We start from the raw sequence: 20,158 nt of genomic DNA on the forward strand, positions 1-20,158 counted from the left end.
CGGACTGCTTGTCCAGGTTACAGCCTGGCAGGGCAGAACTGCATCCCCCTCTCAGTTCTGCAGGGACCTTCCCAGAGGCAGAAGAACATCCTCACTTTGGAGTCACTAACGTAGACTTGGCCTTACCTACTGATGTGAAGGGAGGCATTTGCTTGAAAGAGGTAGATAGATATGTTTCATAAAGAGCTCGCGGGTTCCTTCTCAGCCTCCAAGCTGTTTGTTATCCTATCACGACAATGAGGGAGCTTTATCAAATTTTCGGATATCCATTACCTAAACTGACCGACCTGTTCTGTAGTCCGGCAGAGTCCTCTTTAAGTCCAAAGAAAATGGCACCTACAACCAGTCCCAGGAAAGCCGTAACACACAGCTAAATGGAAAAAAGAAAAGAAGTATTATTCTCATTGCTTTCAAAGCTTCAGTAGTTTTTTTGAAATATGTAGCAGGTGAGTGTAGATTGACAAGAAGCATTTTCAGAAAGGAGAAAAGCTATCCAAGCTGGGAAGGGAGTCGACGGGGCAGTTAGCAACCTGCAGCACGGCAGTACTTGGAGTCTTGCGCCGCGGTGTCCTTCGAGAGGTGTCTGTGAGACACAGCAGCTCCCCCGTGCCACCTGCCCTCGGCGGCGGCCAGCCGCTGCTGCCTCACGCGGGCAAGGCACTGGGACGGCTAGAAAGGAGGGACAATACGGGAGCTTCGCTGCTGCTCATTCTTCTGTGGTGGCACTGGCAGGAGGCACAATCCTGCAGCAGTATCACAGCCTTTCCCTGACCTCCTGCCGGGCCAGATCTATGACCTGAGGGAACTGCTCTGGGAGTGCCGGGAGGGTGCTAGCACCAGCGATGGGAGGAGGATGATAGCAGGGGCTTGGTGGGGCAGGTTAGAAAGAGGGAATAACGCCTTTCCCCAGAGGAACACCAGCAGCATCTGCACCTCAGCCACGCTCCTTTCCCCCACCACTGTTTCAGCCATTCTTGGATGTCATGATTAAGTTAATTGGTAATGATGTATTGCAACATCACTCCTCTCTCCCTGCTGATACTCTCCACCATTCCTCCTCGTTGGGACAGTCAGTGACTCCCCATCTGCTCTCAGTAACAAGGGTAACTTCAGCTCTAGTGCTGACCACGGCTCTTCAGTGCAGCGCTTCTGCGGGGGTTTCTCTGGAGCCATCTCAATGTTACTTTGAGCTTGGCAAGCAGTAACCAAAACCAATCTTTCCTGACTGCCGGGTTGGGGATGACAGTATTTTCATGCTCCACATTCTGTAATTGCTGGGCTCTATCACTCATCTTATTCACGGGATTGTATTTAACATGAGGGGCCACAAAAATGATCAGAGGGGTGGAACACCTCCACTCTGAAGAAAGGCTGAGAGAGCTGGGGTTGTTCAGCCTGGAGAAGAGAAGGCTGCAGGGTGACCTTATTGCAGCCTTTCAGTACTTAAAGGGGGCTTATAAGAAAGATGGGGACAGACTTTTTAGCAGGGCCTGTGGCAATAGGACAAGGGGTAATGGTTTTAAACTAAAAGAGGGTAGATTCAGACTAGATATAAGGAAGAAATTTTTTCACGATGAGGGTGGTGAAACACTGGAAGGGGTTGCCCAGAGAGGTGGTAGATGCCCCGTCCCTGGAAACATTCAAGGCCAGGCTGGAGGGGGCTCTGAGCAACCTGATCCAGTTGAAGATGTCCCTGCCAATTGCAGGGAGGTTGGACTAGATGACCTTTAAAGGTCCTTTCCATCCCAAACTATCCTATGATTCTATGATTCTATGAGCAAGATACTACGGTCGGGCTATAGGTGTACTGATATTTGCAGTCTGTAACAACTTAAAAAGCAAAGATACGAGCTGCCTCAAGGATATAATTTAAAAGACTGGAGTGTGTACATCACCCTCTTTTAATGCTAAATGCAAACGACAAAAGTCTCAACAAAACTGATGGTATCAGGCAGTTCTGTCATTTTTAAGCCTGAGCAATGCAGGAATTATAATAGCGTAAACCCCTTGATCCATGGTACCCTATCACTAAGATCCTGCCAAAAGGAGCAAATGTCGGGGATAATTCAACTCCTAAGCCAATTGCAGTGGAAAGCAGGGATCATATCAAGACCAATTTGGAGCAGATTAATGAAAAAAGGCTTAATGGGCTGTGTACCTCTCAAAGAATGCTAGTTAAAATCCATCCCTAATGAGGGTGGGGAGATAGAAAAGATTGTGAGAAACAAGTCAGGACCATTAACCTTGGGGTATTACGAGATCCTTGAGAGTCTAATTCTTGTCACAAGGTCAAGCTTTTACAAAGCAATTATTAAGGATCTCCATAGTATCAACATACAGACGCACACACATACTCAACGCCTTTTAACCTCGGGGGTTCTGGACTCATTTCCCCTCCACACTGGCTGTTTGTTCACTCACTATATAAACCATGATGAAGATAATTTATACGCCTGGCTTGAGACCAATTTTTCTATTGGCTCCTCTGGAATTGCTGAGAATTGCAGTGAGAGTTTTGCTGGTGCTGGCACTGCAGAGTCTGGCTCGTGAATTAGGGGATTCCTCGGGATTAGTTGTTCTGCAGAGGTCAGCCAGGCGTTCTGTATTTTTGAAGGCAATGTGCACCTTTGAAGAAATCAGCACTTCTAGTGTTGATTCATCTGAAAAAGCAGTACTAACAGGGCCAGTCATGTAGAACATGCTCATCTTCTGTGGCAGGTGTTAGACCCTATTGTAGTCTTCATCGCATCTTCTCCACAAGACATCATGGCCGTTATGAACAGTCAAACGACCAAACGACACACACATTACGAGACAGTGAAAATATTTTTACACTTGAGCCAACTTCCAGCACTTCATTGTGTGCTGAAGTTTAATTAAGTATGTAAGTGTAGTCTGTTAACTTTCCCTGGTAGGGGAGAAGACTTGAGGCCAAACCCCACAGTGCCAAGCCTGGACAATTATGGACAAGTCTGAAGAATGTTCTTGAGCAAATGTGTGAAACTACTTGGGAGAGATTATCTGCTCCTGGCCGGGAGCAGCAGAATATCCTGCTGGAAAAGATCGTGCCTCCCAAAGTCTTTCAGTAGTCCAAAATTAATTACTGAGCACTCCCTCATGCTGCTCATTTGGGAGCATTCAGGACGCCTTCTGGTGAATCAGATCTCCAGACCTTGAACACTCTTTTTTCACATGCTTACTGTAGTCAAAATATCAAGAGGCAAAACCATCCCAGCGACTTATCTAATACAGGAGTGGAATAAATTCAATGTATACCACAAAAGGATAGATACAAATAGCATTACCTGAGCTATGGAAGCTTGAGGGTTTCCTACCAGATTTTTAAATGTGCGCTTGGACACCCATTTCAGCTGATGAAGGAAGGAATTGGCATACGTGATTTGTCGGAAAACTGCTTTTGTTTTCTTCTTATTTCCCAAAGAACTATTATCTAATACTGCTTTTGTTTCTTGGTAGTAGGCAGAGTTGGAGTATTTTTCTGCTAAATTCTCAGCCAAGGTTTTATTATATTCAGTGTGTTCTTCAGTGCCCTCTGCTGAAAAGATTAAAAAGAAATATGACTGTTTCTGTCAGGGATGGGAAGAATGTTTAGGAGTTAAGCCAGGAGAGTTGTGTTGGGGTGGGAGAGTTACTAACGAACCAGAAGACAATATGCACATTTAGTTCCAGTGATTCATTGCGCTCAGTCTCATAGCATGCAATTCAAAAGAGTTGGTATAAATAAGGCCAAACCTCTGTGTTGTTGCCCTGTGCAACCTGTCCCACAGGCAGCAGCTTCACAGCAGACTGACTACGTAAACCCTTGTCTGCCGAGGGAGTTTCAAACCAGCAGGAATCTGACTTTTAGTCAAAAAGTGATTCCCCCCCTCAGCCCTTGGTTTCTGTAAGTAATCTGTTTCGCAGATCTGATGAGATAATCCTAGACCTCCCAGACTTTTAGATCCAAGTAATCCTGCACGTGTCTACTTCAGTCAAACTTCTGAGTCTGTCATAAAGAAATTTCAGCTGGAGCTCCTTTTTTCTCAACTGTAGTCCAGTGTGTGCTTTTCCAATGACAAGTACAACGTGTGTTGCCAGCTATATTAGTCAGACCCTGAACACAGTCAGCATTTTTGTAAAATGCAGGTTGCTTCTTTGGTAAAGATATAGCGTAACTGTGTATTTGGGCATATAGCATATTCATTATTTCATTTCCCTTTTCATTCATGTGAAAAGAGAGTGTGCTATTAATGCGTAGCAACAGACAGGATGAAAAAGCATGCTACTGACCATAGGTGAGATTTGATTTGTTAGTTTGGGGATAATTTCTGCCTTACCAAAACTTCAGGGAAGCATCAGGAGAACACTGGTCCGCTATCTCTACCCCCTTTCCCTATCCTACTCAGAGGAAGGAAAACAGTAATTTCACAACAGATGAACCATTCCATTAGGTAAAAAATAGAAGGCATAACTACATCAACTTATGTCCCTAACTGGAGCAATTGTCCTGGTTTATCGTCTCTGCATCTGCAGGACTTCAGTTGATTTGCCTCAAAGATGAAAGAAGCTCTTTCTCTGCGTTGAGAGGTAACAAAACAGTTTCTTATACTCCCAGACATTGCAACTTCAACACAGGAAAATATTCTTTCACCTTTAACGTCTTGTAATTTGAGTGTGACTCAAAAGTATACAGGTCAGTTTATGAAGAAATGGATAGCAATGATAAATTACTAAATACCTATCTATGAGAGGCAAACTATTCTTGCATAGACAGGAATATTTTATATAGTAGGGCTGTATGTGAGTTTGGTACTTATTTCAGGTTTTGCTAATTATTTTCCACATATAAACAAAAAGGATTTAGGAACGGTGTGGGGTTTTTTTTCCTTTAAAGCAACATGGATCAGCAGTAGGTAATACTCTCATGCATACCAATAACCATACGCTTGTACAACACGGTTATTGGTTGTTTGACACCTTTAAGTGATTTTTTTTCTGTGTTGTGCTGGACACCTTCTGGCAAAATACACGTTATGATAATTTCACTCAGCTGTGGGTTTCATACCTGTGTTAATTTCATCGGTCTTGCTCATTGCCACTGCAGTGGAGTCTCCATTAATGATGTCCAGGAAAAAGTCAGCAGGGTTGTTGTACGGTTCACACTCGTAGCCTGTGGTGACAGCATTACAAGTCCTAAGCGTTGGTTGTGTGACTGGCAGAAGGCTCTGCGTGGCCATCACGAACCCAGCCATGCCGCTGTGCCCGTTGAGCAGCCTGCACCATAAGCGTTGCAGGCTTCAGAAGGTCTGTGCTTGCCCAAGAGATGAAGGGCACTGCCGGACAGCTCTATCAGTGAAAGCAAGGGGACAGCTGGCAATGTGCCCTTCTCAGCCCTAGCCTGGACTTTGTCTAATTAAGATGCACCCAGCAACAGCTGATTAGAGGCCAGCCCTATCATCCAAACCCACGTATGGGTCAAGAGGTGAAACACCAAGAGAAATGCTTAGCCTGTTAAAATCCCAGGCTTGCTAATACACGCTATGTCCAATTCTGATCAAGCGCTGTTGGCATTTTATTCAAGTTAGTGCAAACTAAAGGTGTTGCTGCAGTTGGCCCTGCTATGAGTTGTGCTCACCGATAGACTGGAAGTACTCGATGGTGTGCTGAGCAGGCCCGTGGTACAGCACTCGCCCCGCGGCCAGCAGCGTCAGGCTGTCAAACAGTCGGAATATGGAGTACCGAGGCTGGTGGATGGAGAAGATTATTGTTTTTCCTTGTTTTGCCATCCTGAATGTGAAGTGAAGAACGACAGAGGTGTTAGCTTTGCAAGTCGATTCAGCATTTAGGTAAGAGAATTTGCAAGTTCAGTTAAGCCTTGCTTAAGTTTGATTAACTTGACGTGCCAGAGAGGGGAGGGAGAAGGAAAAAAAAAAAAAGGAAAAGAAAATAGGTCATATTTATAGCATCTGTGTGAGAAAAGGAAGTTCCCTCTCACTGAGAATGTTGTTGGAGGGGAAGTTCCTGGGAAAATTTTGATGCAATCAGAAAGCTCTGGAGAGAGGCGTTTGAGTCCTCTTTGCTTGTAGTAAATGCAAAATGATGCAAAATTTGCAAATAGCGATTGTGTGGTGCTTGTTTTCCCAAAAACAGGCCTGAGATTTTGTGATGGGGAAACGGCTAGCTGTGTTCTAACTACCGTCCATATTAAAACCGATCACCTTACCAGGCTGTACAACAGGTGTTTTTTATCACTTTTCTGGCCCAGGCAGACACGAATATAGATGAAGCTGTGACAGCTATCATGGCCAAACCGCAGTCCCGGCATGCACACGCTTTGTGCAAGGCGCTTTGTGTACCGCTGTGAGCAGCTGCTTTGGAGTGAGAATTCATACAGCCTTTTTCCTACCCGCTTTGCAGCCTTGGCTCGCCGGTAAACAATTACATGTCTTATTTCCCTGTTTGCTCATTCTGACTGTAATTTAAGTCAAATACAACTGAAATGTAGCAGAGTTGAGCAGTGAAAACAGGAAGCTGTTTCCAAGGCCGTCACCTTTTCAGTAGCAGTAGGACAGCGTTAGCAGTGCTGGCATCGAGTCCCGTAGTTGGCTCATCCAAAAACAAGATGGCAGGATCTGTGATGAGCTCCATCCCAATACTGGTCCTTTTCCGCTCTCCTCCAGACACCCCACGAATGAACTGGGTGCCAACCTGCCACAAACAAGAAACTTGTCTCGTTTGGCCTGATAACAAATGCTTGAGTGAACAGCATCCTACCGACACGGCAGCATTTGGGAAGAGTTGTGAGAAATTTTGACCCTACTTTCAGGTACAGATGTAGATGTTACCTCACACACACGGGCTGTTTCTTAATGTTAGTATTACTTGAGCATGTTCTCTTTTTCTCCAACTACAGACTACCTTTCCCCTTCCCCGCAATGTAACAACATATGGCAGTATCAGCGCAGAGTCTGTACAGATCGTCATACAGAAATGTCATTAATTATTGTATTACTGAAATAATCTGTTTAATTTTTTTTTAATCTGCCATGCTGAGCCATTTGGTTAATTAAATAAATCACTTAATATTTGTTCATGAGTTAAGCACCATATTTACATGCCTTACCTTGGAATCTGCCACTTTGCTCAAACCCAGTTCCTTGATGATCTGATTCACTCGTTCATTTTTTTCCTGTTCCTTCACTGACTTTGGCAAACGGAGCGCTGCTGAGAACTTCAAATTTTCTCTTACAGTCAGGGTTCCCACAACCACATCATCCTTAATTAAAAAAAAAAAAATAGATACTTGGTGGTCGCTTAGCTATTTCTATTTTTTCCCCTGAGAACTGCATCTACCTGTGTTTTCTGTCGTCCTTGGATGCAGAGAGACAGAAGCAACTGCCAGAATGGGACTTAGTGACATTGTCCCTGGGCAAGTGGAGGTACAAGGTGTATATTACCAGAAAGGATTATACTTGGAAAATACTCCATGCATATTAGTAGCCTACGGCTGTTCCCCCAAATGGAGAACAAGGAGGCAGCCAAAGCGTCCGCTCCCGTTGACTGTAGGACATAAAGGAAAGAGACTCAAACCCAAAGCAGAGTCTCTTTCCCAGCGAGGGTGGACGTGTGGAGAGTTGCTACTGCACCAGCCTCGATTTTTGGATCAAGGCAAGGTACTCGCAACACTGCAGTCTTCTTACAACTGCAGTCAGAAGGGGACAATAAAATCCATAGAGTGATTAAATTTATTTACCTGTACGACATATCCAGAGGTACACTTGAAGTTGGCAGGCTGTGGAGCTCCATTGATCAAAATGTCACCGGAAAGCCCATGGGGATCCTTCCTTGCGGCCAAAATGTCCAGCAGACTAGGAGAAAAGTTGGTTACTTTGTCAGATGAGAATGCAGGAGGTAAGCTCTCTAAACCACAAACCCAGTTCATGGAACGAACAGCTACATAAAAGCATCCCATGTTAAACATTCACTACTTAGAAACCCCCCAGGAATTTTCAAGGGCTGAGTTTCTTTTGTTCTGGTTTCCTAAGGAAAAGAGATCTGTGCAATTTCATAGTGCATTTGTGTCCATTCGTTCAATAATATGAGCTTAACCTAGAATGATACGTAAAGATCGTGTATCAGGAAAGCGTGGACTAAAATTGAATTACATCTTTGTCATGCAAGCTGATTATCTTTTTTTGAATTCAGGTATTTCTCAGAAACCAGTGACATTTGCACAGACCTAAATGAAAACAAAATCTTTCCCTGCAAGTATTGTCCATTACTCCTAAATATGTGCAGGTTCATTTTCTCCTTGGTGTAATTTCTGTGTAGGGCAAAGACGGCACTTACGAAGATTTACCACTGCCAGTGGGTCCCAAAATTGCATTCAGTCCTGGTCTCATGATGCCACTGTAAGACAAAACAGATGATAGGTTTTACAAAATAGATAGGGTGTTTTTATCTCTTTAACTGTTTCATCTGGTAGGCTAGTGTAAATTATCCGTAGAACTACCTTCTGCATCCCATTAATTTTGGAATTAATCAAGCTGCCCGATCACAAACAATATTTATGATCAGTCAAACTCCACCTTAATTTTTATTCCTAATTCAGGAAGAACTAATCTTCATATAATGAAGACAACACAGACACTTGAGTAAAATGTAGCAAAACCTGTGTGCACGCTTTTCCCCCATGGATCTCTAGAAGTGACGCACACGCTTGCTTTAACCACATTCAGCTCTAAAGGTATTATTCTCTTCGCAGAGAGAATAGTGGTCCCTGTAGACAGAACATACTGGGGATTTGTCTGTACTTCCAGAAACTGCAGTTGATAGTTTCTCTGTATCTGATTTTAAGCCACATGGAACTCAAAAGCCAGACAGAAAAGTTTTTTAAGTATTTGGAGAAAAGACCCTATAGAAATGATACAGTATGTGGAAATACTGCTGCCTTTTTTTTATCTTTTTGCTGGAGCACATGAAGGCATCACTGTTATTTTTCCTGACTAGCCCCTAAAATCTGCACTCGACAAGCTTTGGTGTACACAAGAATCACGTTGCCCATACAAATGCCTGTCTGTATGTTATGATACCAGGTTTATCCTGAACTGCACTCTGATAGTGGTTGTTATCAGCAATCCAGGTATCAGCGATCTTTGTACTTGGCTGTGGCTCTGGCCCAATACAGCTGTTCTTACGGTCTCGTGACATGCAACCTAGGAGGCTTGGTTTGGCTCTTCCTGATACGTATTTGTTTCCTTTGATTTCTTATTGTGGAAATTTATGGTTCCACAGATTAAGCAGCATACACATTACACATATGTTATGTTACGTTATATGTGATTTTAACACAAAAACCCAATATGCAACAAAACAAATGCAGATGTTGCGTTTTCTAAAAGGGAAAAGCGTAATGTGTGTTAAACATTGGTCTTCTACAACAAGCTACAAGAGGGGCCTTCTGCCCACATCGTTGCAAATGACCAAGGTCAGTCAATTGAGTTACCATAACGTACGGCTCTTGAGAAGAGTAGGAAAGATTTTAAGAGCTCATGTTTAGGAGGTGTGGAAATTGCATGGGCAAAGAGCAGGGCAGAGAGAGCTACACAAAAGGGTGAATATTTATGGTAGAAATTGGAGTTAGGGAGCTGAAAGTCACGGGTGACTTGGAATGGCATGTTGTATGAGTACTTGCCACTTAGCTTAACTGCTGAACTGTGAATGGGAAAACTTTATGCATAGATTATTGAACAAAGGCCATAAAGACGTGATTCCTTTCCTGCAGTAGCGCTCAATGTTGGAAAAAAAACCCAAAAAGGTAAAACTTTACATCTCTTCAAAGTTAACCTAACCCTTGCTTATATTATTGTCTTGAACGTTTTAAGTTAAAACCCCCAAAATTAACCTTCCCAAAGGCCACCTTGGGGAAGGAGACGCAAGCATCGAGGACAGGCTGCTCGTATCTCAGTTAAACACCACGGCATAGCGGGAGACTTGCCAGGTAGTGTAAAACGACCACAGCCAGCTCGTGTGCCCCCGTGCTGATAGCGGCCAGGAAGGCTGTCCCTCCCTGGGGCCAGCAGCGCCAGCTCTCTGTTGTACAGGCTCAGCTCTAATGACCGAGGACCACTGGGGCTAGCAGGAAGCTTAAGCACAGCTGATAGCAAACACAAAGCAACCGTACACACATATAATTTTTCTAAATCTTGATCAAATTCTGTATATTGTGCTTAGTGGCTCAGTGACATGAGTGGACTCAAATGTCCGGACAGAAATAAAACATACACATACTCTAAAGAGATGTTTAAATACGTACTTGACATCTCTCAGAACTTCTTTATCGGCTGTTTTTTGCCAACACAGGAACCCAGTCTTCATCCTCACATGGTAGCAGATGTTGTGGAAAGTTAGTACGCTTCCTCCCCTGCCAGCTAAGTGTGGAGAGGACTGCCTTCTGCTGGGAATGCCATTTGTATTCGAGTCTGACATCTGAATACTTAGGTGGGGCTGGCCTTCTGCCATTTTTCCTCTATAAATGAAAAAACAGGAAGGGGGAAGATTTGATTAGGTATGGAGAGGAAAGGTGTGTCTGTTGGGTCCAGCGTTCGGCACCAGACCTACTGTGGGCCTTGCAGATGTCCCTCTGGGTCTGTCTCTTTCAGGTAGGAAGTTTGTGTCCTGCGGGCTCGGACCTTGAGATGACACAGAGCTGATGGGGAGCTGGGTCTGCCATAGTGCTTCACACCACATGCACTGTTAGGGAGGCAGAAGAGTCTCCCTCCACCCTGACGGTCTGTTGTGGTGGGTTGACCTTGGCTGGCCACCAGACGCCCACCCAGCTGCCCTCTCAGGTGAATCTCTGCTCCAGTGCCTGGAGCACCTCCTCCCCCCCCTTCTTCACTGGCCTTGGTGTCTGCAGGGCTGTTTCTCCCACATTCTCTCACAGCTGCTGCACAGCATCTTTTACCCTCTCTTGAACAGGTTTTCAGAGAGGCGCCACCAGCATTGCTGACATGCTTGGCTTTGCCCAGCGGCAGGTCCGCTGGTGCCAGCTAGAGGCGGCTGTGTCTGGCATGGGGCAACCCCGGGTCCTTTCTCACAGAGGCCCCCCTGGCAGCCCCCCTGCGGCAGCACCTGGCCACGGGCACCAACTGCATCCGTCCTCCCGGTACGAGGAGGCAGGTGCCTCGCACAGCGGGCAGTAGCGTGACACTATGCTCTCTCTGGAGGGCTGGCCCTGGCAGAGAGGTCTGTACATAAACTGCACGCTTGTTGGAAACAACAGGTACAACAGGTGACTCACCGAAAGATTGGCTCAAAATTATTGAGGTCCAAAAGGACCTGGCTTTCTGCCCATCTGCTTCGTCAGACTTCTTTCTGGTTTTGAATGTGCTTAGAGTTTGCCCATTAGATAATCTTTTAAAGGAGTGGTTTGAAAGTAAAGCTATTCCTCCTACCTCTGGCACTCCTGTGCAAGGGTAACAAAATCTAAAAATCATTGGTTTATTGTTTTAATCAAAATGATTTTGCCAAGGGCGTAGGAACGTGGAAACTGACACCACTGCCAAGTAATTCTCTTCCTTGGATTTGCTTTCCATGTGAAAACTAGAAGGTAGTTGTGGAATAATTGAAGTTATCTCACCTCCCTTTTCAGCCAGGCTCCTGCCTGTGAGCCATCCACCTGCACCGTGGGGGCACCCCCAGCTACCCCTTGTGCATGCAGGCATTTGTCCCCTTTGTGCTTCCTGAGTGGCACAGAGTCGTTTCGGTGGGAGGCAGGATCTGGCCTCCCTTTACATATCATGTTAACTCATCGGAGTGCAATTACTTAATTGTCACTAAGGGAAATATTAGTAATGCAGTAGTTCATGGGAGATGAGCAGCTAGGAGCTCTGGGATGATCAGTGCCATACCTCAGCATAGTTATGCTGCTTGCAGCAAGGAAGAAGGCAAATTATGAGACCGTTTCAGACAGGCTGAATGAATTTGAGAGCAGTTAATAAAATGAGCCTCACAAAAAAAAGCTGTTTAATCTACCACAGTCATATGGTCACATAAAAAAACCAAGCCCTTATCTTGTCGGTTTGCTAAGGCTGCTTGACAGCTGAATTTTGTGGCTATCAGTGCAGTAAAACCGCTGGAAGCCCTACTTTCAGCAACAGGCCTATCTGCATGTAAAGGCTGGTTCATCTGTCTCCCAATGATGCTATCCCAACCTCTTCTGCCAAAACTGCAGTCTTCTGTGCTGGCAAAAATATAAGGTCTTAATGTTTTAGTATCAATAATCTTTGCCCAATTTTCCTACAATGAAAAGAAACTGTGTTCCAAAGACAATTATAATGGCAGTAGCTTTAATTTAAGCAAAAATGGATTTTGAGTAAGTTGAACATCAATTAAATGTGCAACATTTAAAGTCTGGAGGCCTTTTATTGATAAACTGCCTACACTCTTCTCTGCTTGTGCCCGAGAAGACTTATCTGCCTGCAAGAGGGCAGCTAATTTTATAAGGCTATTTATATAGTAGTTTCTGGACTAATCTGGCTGGACATCAATCATTGCCATTGGAAAGGATGCTTTGGTAAAGTAGAGATGTGCACTCAGAACCGCAGCGGGAACTTGTCACTTAAAGTCTCACCATACGCTGAGCAGATGTTTGCTAGCATGCCGAGCGAGGTACCAAACACCCGCCGAGTCACCACCACAGACAGCCATTCCAAAATCCCTTGAACTGTTGGATAACCAGCAACGTGATGTGAGCGCAGAATTCTTCAGAAGACACTGTGACTCTGGCCTTGATAGATCACTGCATCTATAAGGTGTCGGGATCAGTTTTTTACTTGATCAGATTTTTTTTCTCAGCTTAATGTTTCAGTATTACTGATGCAATGTTATGAGCAAATGCAGGAGAGTGAGGTGGAGTCTGACCTCAGGCGTTATCAACAAAATAGTTACATTCTTCTTTGTTTCATTTGGGTTCGTTGGGGTTTTTTCCAAAGACCAGCATAAAAGCCTAACTCAGCGCTTGTACTGAAATTTCAGAAATGCTTTTTAGAAAACAAACTTTTAATTTAGGAATGAAACAGATTCAGTTTTCCAGACTGAACTTGACTGGCAGACAATAAGCACAGGATCAGAAACTATTTTCGTAAATAGAGGATCACGCTACTTTCACAGAGTCGTTCTTAAGAACAGACAGTACGTCGAAGTTAAATTTAATTTCCCAGTCAAGTTATGAGTAGATTGTACACATCTTTGCAAAGAACATTGCAGAAGATGGATAAATAAATCAGCTACGAGAAGGATTAGACATATCCATAGCAGACAGCCCCTCAATGGCTATTTAATACAACTGTCGGCCAGAAACCTCCAGTTCCGGAAGGCCCGAGCCCACTGATTGCCCAAATCTGCCAGAGGAAAATAGTGTTCTTTGATATCATCCCCTGCGAAGGCACTGGTTACTGGCAGCTACGAGCAGAGGCTGGATTCAGGTCTAGCTGGACCTCCGGTGTAAATGGGCACGGCTCTCCGTGGCTGCAGTGCGCTTGTGCTACTTGCGGTGACAGGGTGGGATGCTGTAGGTGAAGACACAGAGTTGTCTGTGTGCTCTTCCTCCTGATGGCTGCCCCTTCAGGGACAGGTGTATTTGTAGGCATATGCCATTTATCACAGTAAAAAAATTCTATTATTTCAGATGTTAGGTTAATAATGAAAATAGCATTCTACACTTTGAGAGCTACTGGAATGTATTGCAGAAAGAAATTGCAGAATAGTCGTTGCTTGAAACTTGAACGGTTATTTATCAGTTGCTCTATGAAATCTGTGTTAGCCGTCTCTCTTAAAGGAGCGTAGCCATTGCAAGGTCTCCGTCCCAGCAGCGACTTGGGATGACAAAATGACAGAGTTCTGGACATGCTGGTGGGAAGGGGCCTTGGGAAGCCCCAGAACCCAGCTTCTCTTTCCGAGCAGGACTGTCGCCAGCAGGAGATCAGGGCAGCCGTGGCTTTGCCTGGGTGACTGGTGAAAACCTCCGAGAGCGGCGGTTTGGGTCTCAGCTAACAGTGGTGTGCTGAGAGAAGATGAAGTGCTAACATTGGAAATAATGCCTGTGTGCTAGAGTTAGGCTTTTGATGTGCTTTTCTTTTTTGGAGACCTTTTTTTTCGCTGTGTACTTACTTGCAGTGAGATAAACAGTCTGGTATTTTACAAGCCAACCTTCCCATTTCTGATCTAGCAATAAACTTCACCATAGGAATACAGAGGCGTGCTCCTTTACAGCTAATATAATTGCCAGCTGTTTGCAATTGCTCCTTAGGAATGGATTTTTTAAAATATCGCTTTAGGCCTTGTTTAAAAAATTATTTATTGCGTTTAATGTGACATACAGCCATGAAACATTTTAAGTCAGAGCATGTGCAGGACAAAGAAACAACCATGATGAATGTTAATCAAATCAATTTCTATGCAAACTAAAATTCTTTAAATGAAGTTTCCTGGAATCCATTGCCAATGGCTTGCAAATATCTACTTTAGATCAGAAATGAGCAGGAGATTCAATGACAATACGTACTGCCTGCTGTATTCAGAAATATTCGTTAATATGATGAAGTGTTCCGTATCCTCATAGTATCAGCGCTGGGTATAATACATTATTTTTGCATCGGCTAAATATAAACTCTATGAACTCTTTGGGAATTTTACAAATTTCATTTGTTGTCCCGAATCTTTCTAAAATATTTTTATTGCCACTGATTTCAGCATTAATTTCAGTTCAAGCCTAATAGAAAAACCTTTTCTTCAGAGATATTTAGTCTCAGAAAATTATGTCAGTAGGCAAAGTACTGGATCTTGAGATTTAACCTTTTATTAATGGCAAAATGAAACTATTTTCTTAAAAACTAAAACTCTTAAAAACTTAAAAACTCTTTGCCCGCTGTTTCGATGCACAGAAAATGAAACTCTCGGTACGGTCACTTTCCTGTGTATTCTTCGAGCCTTGTAAAGTACAAAGTCTCATTTTCCCTACATACACAGGGGCGCTAAACCAAAACATAAAATAACAACAACAAAATGTACTACAAAGTTCCATTGACTTAAACCTACTTGAACCCCAGCAATACCATACCTGGGGTCTTTCAAGCAATTTCAGTACACCTATTGGTATGCCTTAAGATATATTGCCTATATAAAAAGCTAAGTAACGCTCATTCCTGCAAAGCTTTTGGCACTGGAAGGGATTTGCGGTTCAAATAGAAACAAGAATACTATAGGAATGGTAGTAAAATTTTGAATGGCAAAATTCAGAAGTGCATTTCGATTGATTTTTTTTTTAAATCCGGGCATTTACTCGAAGTATTTTATCTCTGTGGAGAATAAGCGTTGAAATTACTTAAGGAGGAAGAGTTTTAGAGACACAAGCAGAGTTTTCTAAAGGAAGCTGGCTCAAACCCTTTAAAAAATAGCCTGGTTTCTTTTTTCTGAACACTTGAACCTGCCAGAGAAACCACAATTAAGTGAGCTATTATTTCTCTTATTTTTAATGGGTACAAAGTTTAGTCTTGCAACCTGCCAGCTGAAACAGTACAGTACGTACTACAAATGTGCATTTTAGACTTCGGATACATATAAATTCATGGAAATTTTAAGTATACCTTTTTTTTCTTCTTTAGCTGCATGCATTTACAGGGGTGTAGACTGGCCAGAACATGGATGTGGGCATGCAAAGAGGGCAGGAGAGCCTGGTACTGCCGGCTCAGGACCATACAGTCCTCTTTCTCAGGAACACGCGTACGAAATTAAAACCATTTGAGTAAATAAGGATAATGCGATTCAGGCAATCTGTAAGTTAATTGCCAACCGATTTACGAGGGATTTGTAACCTACCTTCTGTGAAAAGAGCCCTGTGTATTAATTAGGGAATGAGTAAGCAGCGGTCTGTGTGTGCAGGCATTTGCACACGTTATCTGCAGTGCATTAATATGCATGGGCAAACTCCACGTATAATAGTCCCTGCAAAATATTCTAACTTTTCACCTTTTTACTGGCTTTAATTTAAGCCTTGACGCTTTCGTCCCCCATTTATAAAATGTATTTTCATTAATTTCTTGCCAAATTTCTCAATAAAATCCCTTGAAAAGCTGGGAAAAGGTAGGCAAGCATTTCGCCGTGTTTTCCTTGGCTGTTGGAGGAAAACAGCTGCTGAATCTAATTCCTTAGCGATGGCAGAGTAAGCAATTCATGGACAAGGAAGCAAGCCACTACACCGAATTAAATCTATCATCTCAATAAAAGGGCTGAACTGCTGCTACCGAGTGACTTACCAGCAGCAGGTCTGGGTGAGCGCTGCGGGGCTGCTGAGGAGGTGGCAGAGGCGGTGGAAGGGAAGCAGGAGCCAGGGAAGAGCGGAGCGTGGTGTGTAGGAACGCAGCCCTGACGGCTCGCTCAGCTTGCAGGGCAGGGCAGTCCCACCCGTGTCACCCCATCTGCTGCAAAACGGTGGCAAGCCGGGAGCTGGGTTCCCTGCACTCCGTCACCCCGGGGAGTCTCCACCCTCTCCCGCACAGCACTGGGGAAGCCAGAGGGCTTCGTGGGGAGGGCAGGGCCAGGACGAGCCACAGCTTTCACCTTTTTTTCTTTTAGCTGAACAAGTCATAAGCGAGCTGCAGTGCAGCACCTCGTTGGGAGCCACCCCAAGCCAACCACATTAGTAGCGGTGACATTTGAATGAAGTATAGCATCTCCACCTGCCAGAGGCTTGGAGCGACGGCTGTCTGGCAGAGCTGGCAGGGTGTGCTGCATGCCAGCACGGCACGTCTGACGAGGCACAGCTGGTTGTGAAGTCTTCTCCCCAGTGGCCTGCAGACAGGTACTACCTTGATATGTTTTCCTTAAGTTCAAACTACCTACAATAATGCGAAGGCTGTACTGAGCCCATCCGAGTGGGGTTTTCACAGGCTAATATGTGGGCATGTAATCGATGCTACGGAGGGAACCAAAGCTGAGGCAGCCTTCGTTATTTGAGGTAGAAGCGTTGGTCCCTGGCACATGCTGTCTGCCCGGCTGGGCCCGCTGGGCAGCACAGCCCACAGCTTTCCAGGAGCTGCGCTAACGTCTGGAGCGGCACCGATGACGGGCACGCCGCTTCTCCCATTTGCTCCCTGACACGGTTTTGCTTGCCGGGAGAGCTTCTGAGTCCAGTAACCCTGAAGACGAAGTCGGCCAGGCTCTGGGGGATGCTGAAGGAACTCCTTCAGTTCAGCGGGGCTGCTTGCGCTTGGCCAGCGTCCCAGGAACCATCCTGCAGGAGGACTCTGCCCGCGCTTTGACAAGAGCACAAACCCATGCGGTCGCAATCGTTCTCCTGGGCAGAGGGACACAGAAGAGCACATGTTACAGATGGTTTCCAGTCAAAAGCATGAGCTTTATGCTCTCATTTTCCTAGCAAGACTCATCACTAACTAGTAAATGCCAAGGCTGCCTGTAAGAGGTGTTTGGGTGAGAACATCACAAGGCCAGCTTTTTTAGCTGGCTGTAACCTGGGACGGGTAAATATCTCATCATTCAGGAATCATGCTCCTGGGATCTTATTCTTTCCTTTATCACTAGTTTTATCATAATTAACTCTGTACTGTATTTATACAAGACTTATAAGCATCCTAGCAGCTAGTGAAGACCATTGCATAGTCCCAGTAGCATTTGAGAAGGTGCATGTATGACCAAATAGATTAAAAAATACTGTTATCTCACACATCAAATTATTTCATCCATGCCCCAGAAAAGTACCAGTTAAATCACCATGATGTTAACATCACCCATTTTACTGGAGTGGCAGGTTTACCGGCAGGTTCCCTGCTACTCAGAGCGGGCTGTGTTTCACTGATGTGTTCCCTCCTCCTAAATTTAGGCTCAGAGTTATACTCCTCCACAACCCTGCCATCCTTTGTCTTACAAGTGTCTTGCCTCTACTTTGCTTTTTAGACCAAAGCCTTACATACTTGACAATTAACATACCTAGGAAATATTTAAGACCTCTGTTTCCTATCAGTGAGCACAACAGTCCCCAGAACTGCTACCACCCATGCCGGTGAAATCGCACCTCATCACCCTGCCGGTTGTGCCAGCCCCAGCGTGCTGGTTGTGGTGGCACTTGGGGAAGATGAGTGTGTCTCAGAAGTGTGCCTCCAGCACACTCGTGGTTCCCTCGTGCTCACTCAGTGGCGTGCATTCCCACCGCCCCGGGGAGAAAACAGTCCTCCAGGAATTGTCCACAGCTGAGGAGAGAAAAGAGATGCCGAAGGGCCCGACGCACTTGTAATCCTCTTTGCTAGGCACGCTGGAAATGGTGAAGCAGACAATATGAGCATGAGGACAAGTTACTCTACTGTTCTGTGTAAAATGCTGCTTCTTTATCAGAGCGGTCTCTCCCACAAGTACCTTCTAACAACCCTGCTCCATGTCCACTGTCATACTTTACGTCCAGCTGTCCGATTTCTTTAAGACGGCGAGTCCCAGGGAGGGAGTTGAAGCACCATAGGTGGCAAGTACTGCACTGATTGTGAACTGCCACAAACACAAATGAGTAGAGGGGCAAAGACAAGTTGATACTCAGAGTTTTTACATCCATTCACTGCTGTTCTGATACGTACCAGGGACTGACATGTTTCCTTCCCACTGTTAAATTGCTGTGACCTTGTGCCTGTGCAGAAATGTCCTGTCGTGGGGGAATTGCCTGTGGGCAAACAGCAGCAGCAGCAGCAGCAGGGCATTTCTGGAGAACGCTTTCTCCTCCGTATGCTGGACTAGTAAGCAGAGAAGCAAGAGGGCCTCTTCAGCATCCTTCGTCCCTGATGCCCTCTAGTGACTGACACTCTGCTCTCCCGGCTCAGTCTGCATAGAGGATTTCTAAAATACAGAACTGATTAGAGGCCAAGCCCAGGGGCAGAAAATAAGTAGTATCAAGTTTGTCCACTAGTAACAGTGTGGGATGTGAAGCTGGGCAGTCTGGTTCAGTCTCCTGTACTTCAAGCAGGCACACCACCACTGCTGTGCCCCAGGTGAAACAAAAACCAAGGAAAGGCAGAAGTGCTTCTTCAAAGCCTAGGGAACCACTCTGGAAAAGTAGGAAGACTGTTTCAGGAGGGGCTTGCATTAGCTGCGCTTTTGCCACCATCCAGCATATTAGCAGTCACGGTGCATGAGCCTTTAATTAAGAGACCACCCGAACAGGACTGAGCCTGAGCTGCTGCTTGGGGTCGCGCCTTGCAGCTTCCCGCGTCCCGTGGGACGGTGTGCAGGTTGCCCTCCTTCCGCCGGCCGCTCTGCCTGCGTGGGGGCATCTCTTGCCTGTGCCCTGGCCAAGCTGCTGCGTCGTGAGCTGCAGCACTCCTGCCGCAGGTGCCCGGTGAGGCTCTTCCTCTGGCACTGCCCAGAAAATCCCCTCCTGTGCAGTGGCTCTGGGTGTTTGTGCATGTGCGGCTGCCCTCCAGGGCTCCTGGGTGAGCTTGTGGAGGCTGTATGTGACTCCCCTGTCTGAAACGGAGCCTCTCCAGCATCTCTGTGTGCTCTTAGTGATGCTGTGCCAGCTTCAGGGCACAGGGCAGTGCCAGCAGCATGGTACAGGCTGTGCATGCAAGTACACAGCCTATGGGGAGACGTTTCCAGGTTCCCCCCAGCTGCACAGGAGGCCCCTGAGTGCACGGCCAGGCTCTTCACGCCACCGCAGCCTGCAGGACCAGCTAGCCCCCCCCCGACCGTGTGCTTTGTGAGCGGCCGGAGCACACACCTCTGGGCTGTCTCCCGTTTCTGGGAGCCCCTCAGACTGTTTGCAAAGCCCCCCCCCAGCCTTCATTTCTGGTGTCGGGGACGGGTCGCTGTCAGTCAGGCCCGTGTGCGCTTCGACCTGCCTGGGATCATCGTGGAGGGGGCACTGCTGGGGGGAGCAGGCATGGATTTGTCCCGGGCTTTGGTCGGCAGCAGAGGCGGGGCAGGGCGGGCGGCCGGCGGGGCGAAGCGGGGTGCGCGGCGCGGAGCACAGGGCCCGGCCCGGGCCCCGCTGCTGCTCGCGGGGTGGCAGCGGCTCCCGCTCCCGGGGCGGGACGCGGCGGGGACCGGTGCCAGGTTAATTGTTTGTCTCTCTGCGGCTAATTGCTCCCGCCCCCCGCGC

General features: G+C 46.0%; 1 protein-coding gene across 6 annotated transcripts in view; it reads right to left on the reverse strand.

Moving 5' to 3' along the window:
* Positions 1 to 20,065, reverse strand: part of ABCG2 (ATP binding cassette subfamily G member 2 (JR blood group)) — a 31,450-nt gene extending 11,385 nt beyond the window's left edge. The window contains exons 1-12 of one of the 6 annotated variants that reach the window (XM_087738087.1): positions 18,430 to 20,061; positions 18,092 to 18,328; positions 16,317 to 17,356; positions 10,316 to 10,528; positions 8,350 to 8,409; positions 7,754 to 7,868; positions 7,124 to 7,276; positions 6,551 to 6,708; positions 5,636 to 5,787; positions 5,066 to 5,170; positions 3,306 to 3,556; positions 288 to 370 (exon numbers count right to left, since the gene is read on the reverse strand). In XM_087738087.1, the coding sequence (XP_087594213.1) occupies positions 288 to 370; positions 3,306 to 3,556; positions 5,066 to 5,170; positions 5,636 to 5,787; positions 6,551 to 6,708; positions 7,124 to 7,276; positions 7,754 to 7,868; positions 8,350 to 8,409; positions 10,316 to 10,521 (1,283 nt within the window). In that variant the 5' untranslated portion in view covers positions 10,522 to 10,528; positions 16,317 to 17,356; positions 18,092 to 18,328; positions 18,430 to 20,061. Of the gene's footprint in view, positions 1 to 287; positions 371 to 3,305; positions 3,557 to 5,065; positions 5,171 to 5,635; positions 5,788 to 6,550; positions 6,709 to 7,123; positions 7,277 to 7,753; positions 7,869 to 8,349; positions 8,410 to 10,315; positions 10,529 to 16,316; positions 17,357 to 18,006 lie in introns of all 6 variants that reach the window. The other 5 variants (XR_015700185.1, XM_087738089.1, XM_087738088.1 and 2 more) reach the window with 5 other exon arrangements.
* Positions 20,066 to 20,158: the final 93 nt, after the last annotated feature.

The sequence above is a fragment of the Nipponia nippon genome, unplaced genomic scaffold (genome assembly GCF_047370975.1).
Source record: "Nipponia nippon isolate SJK-2023a ecotype South Korea unplaced genomic scaffold, ASM4737097v1 scaffold_6, whole genome shotgun sequence".
Lineage (NCBI taxonomy): Eukaryota > Metazoa > Chordata > Aves > Pelecaniformes > Threskiornithidae > Nipponia > Nipponia nippon.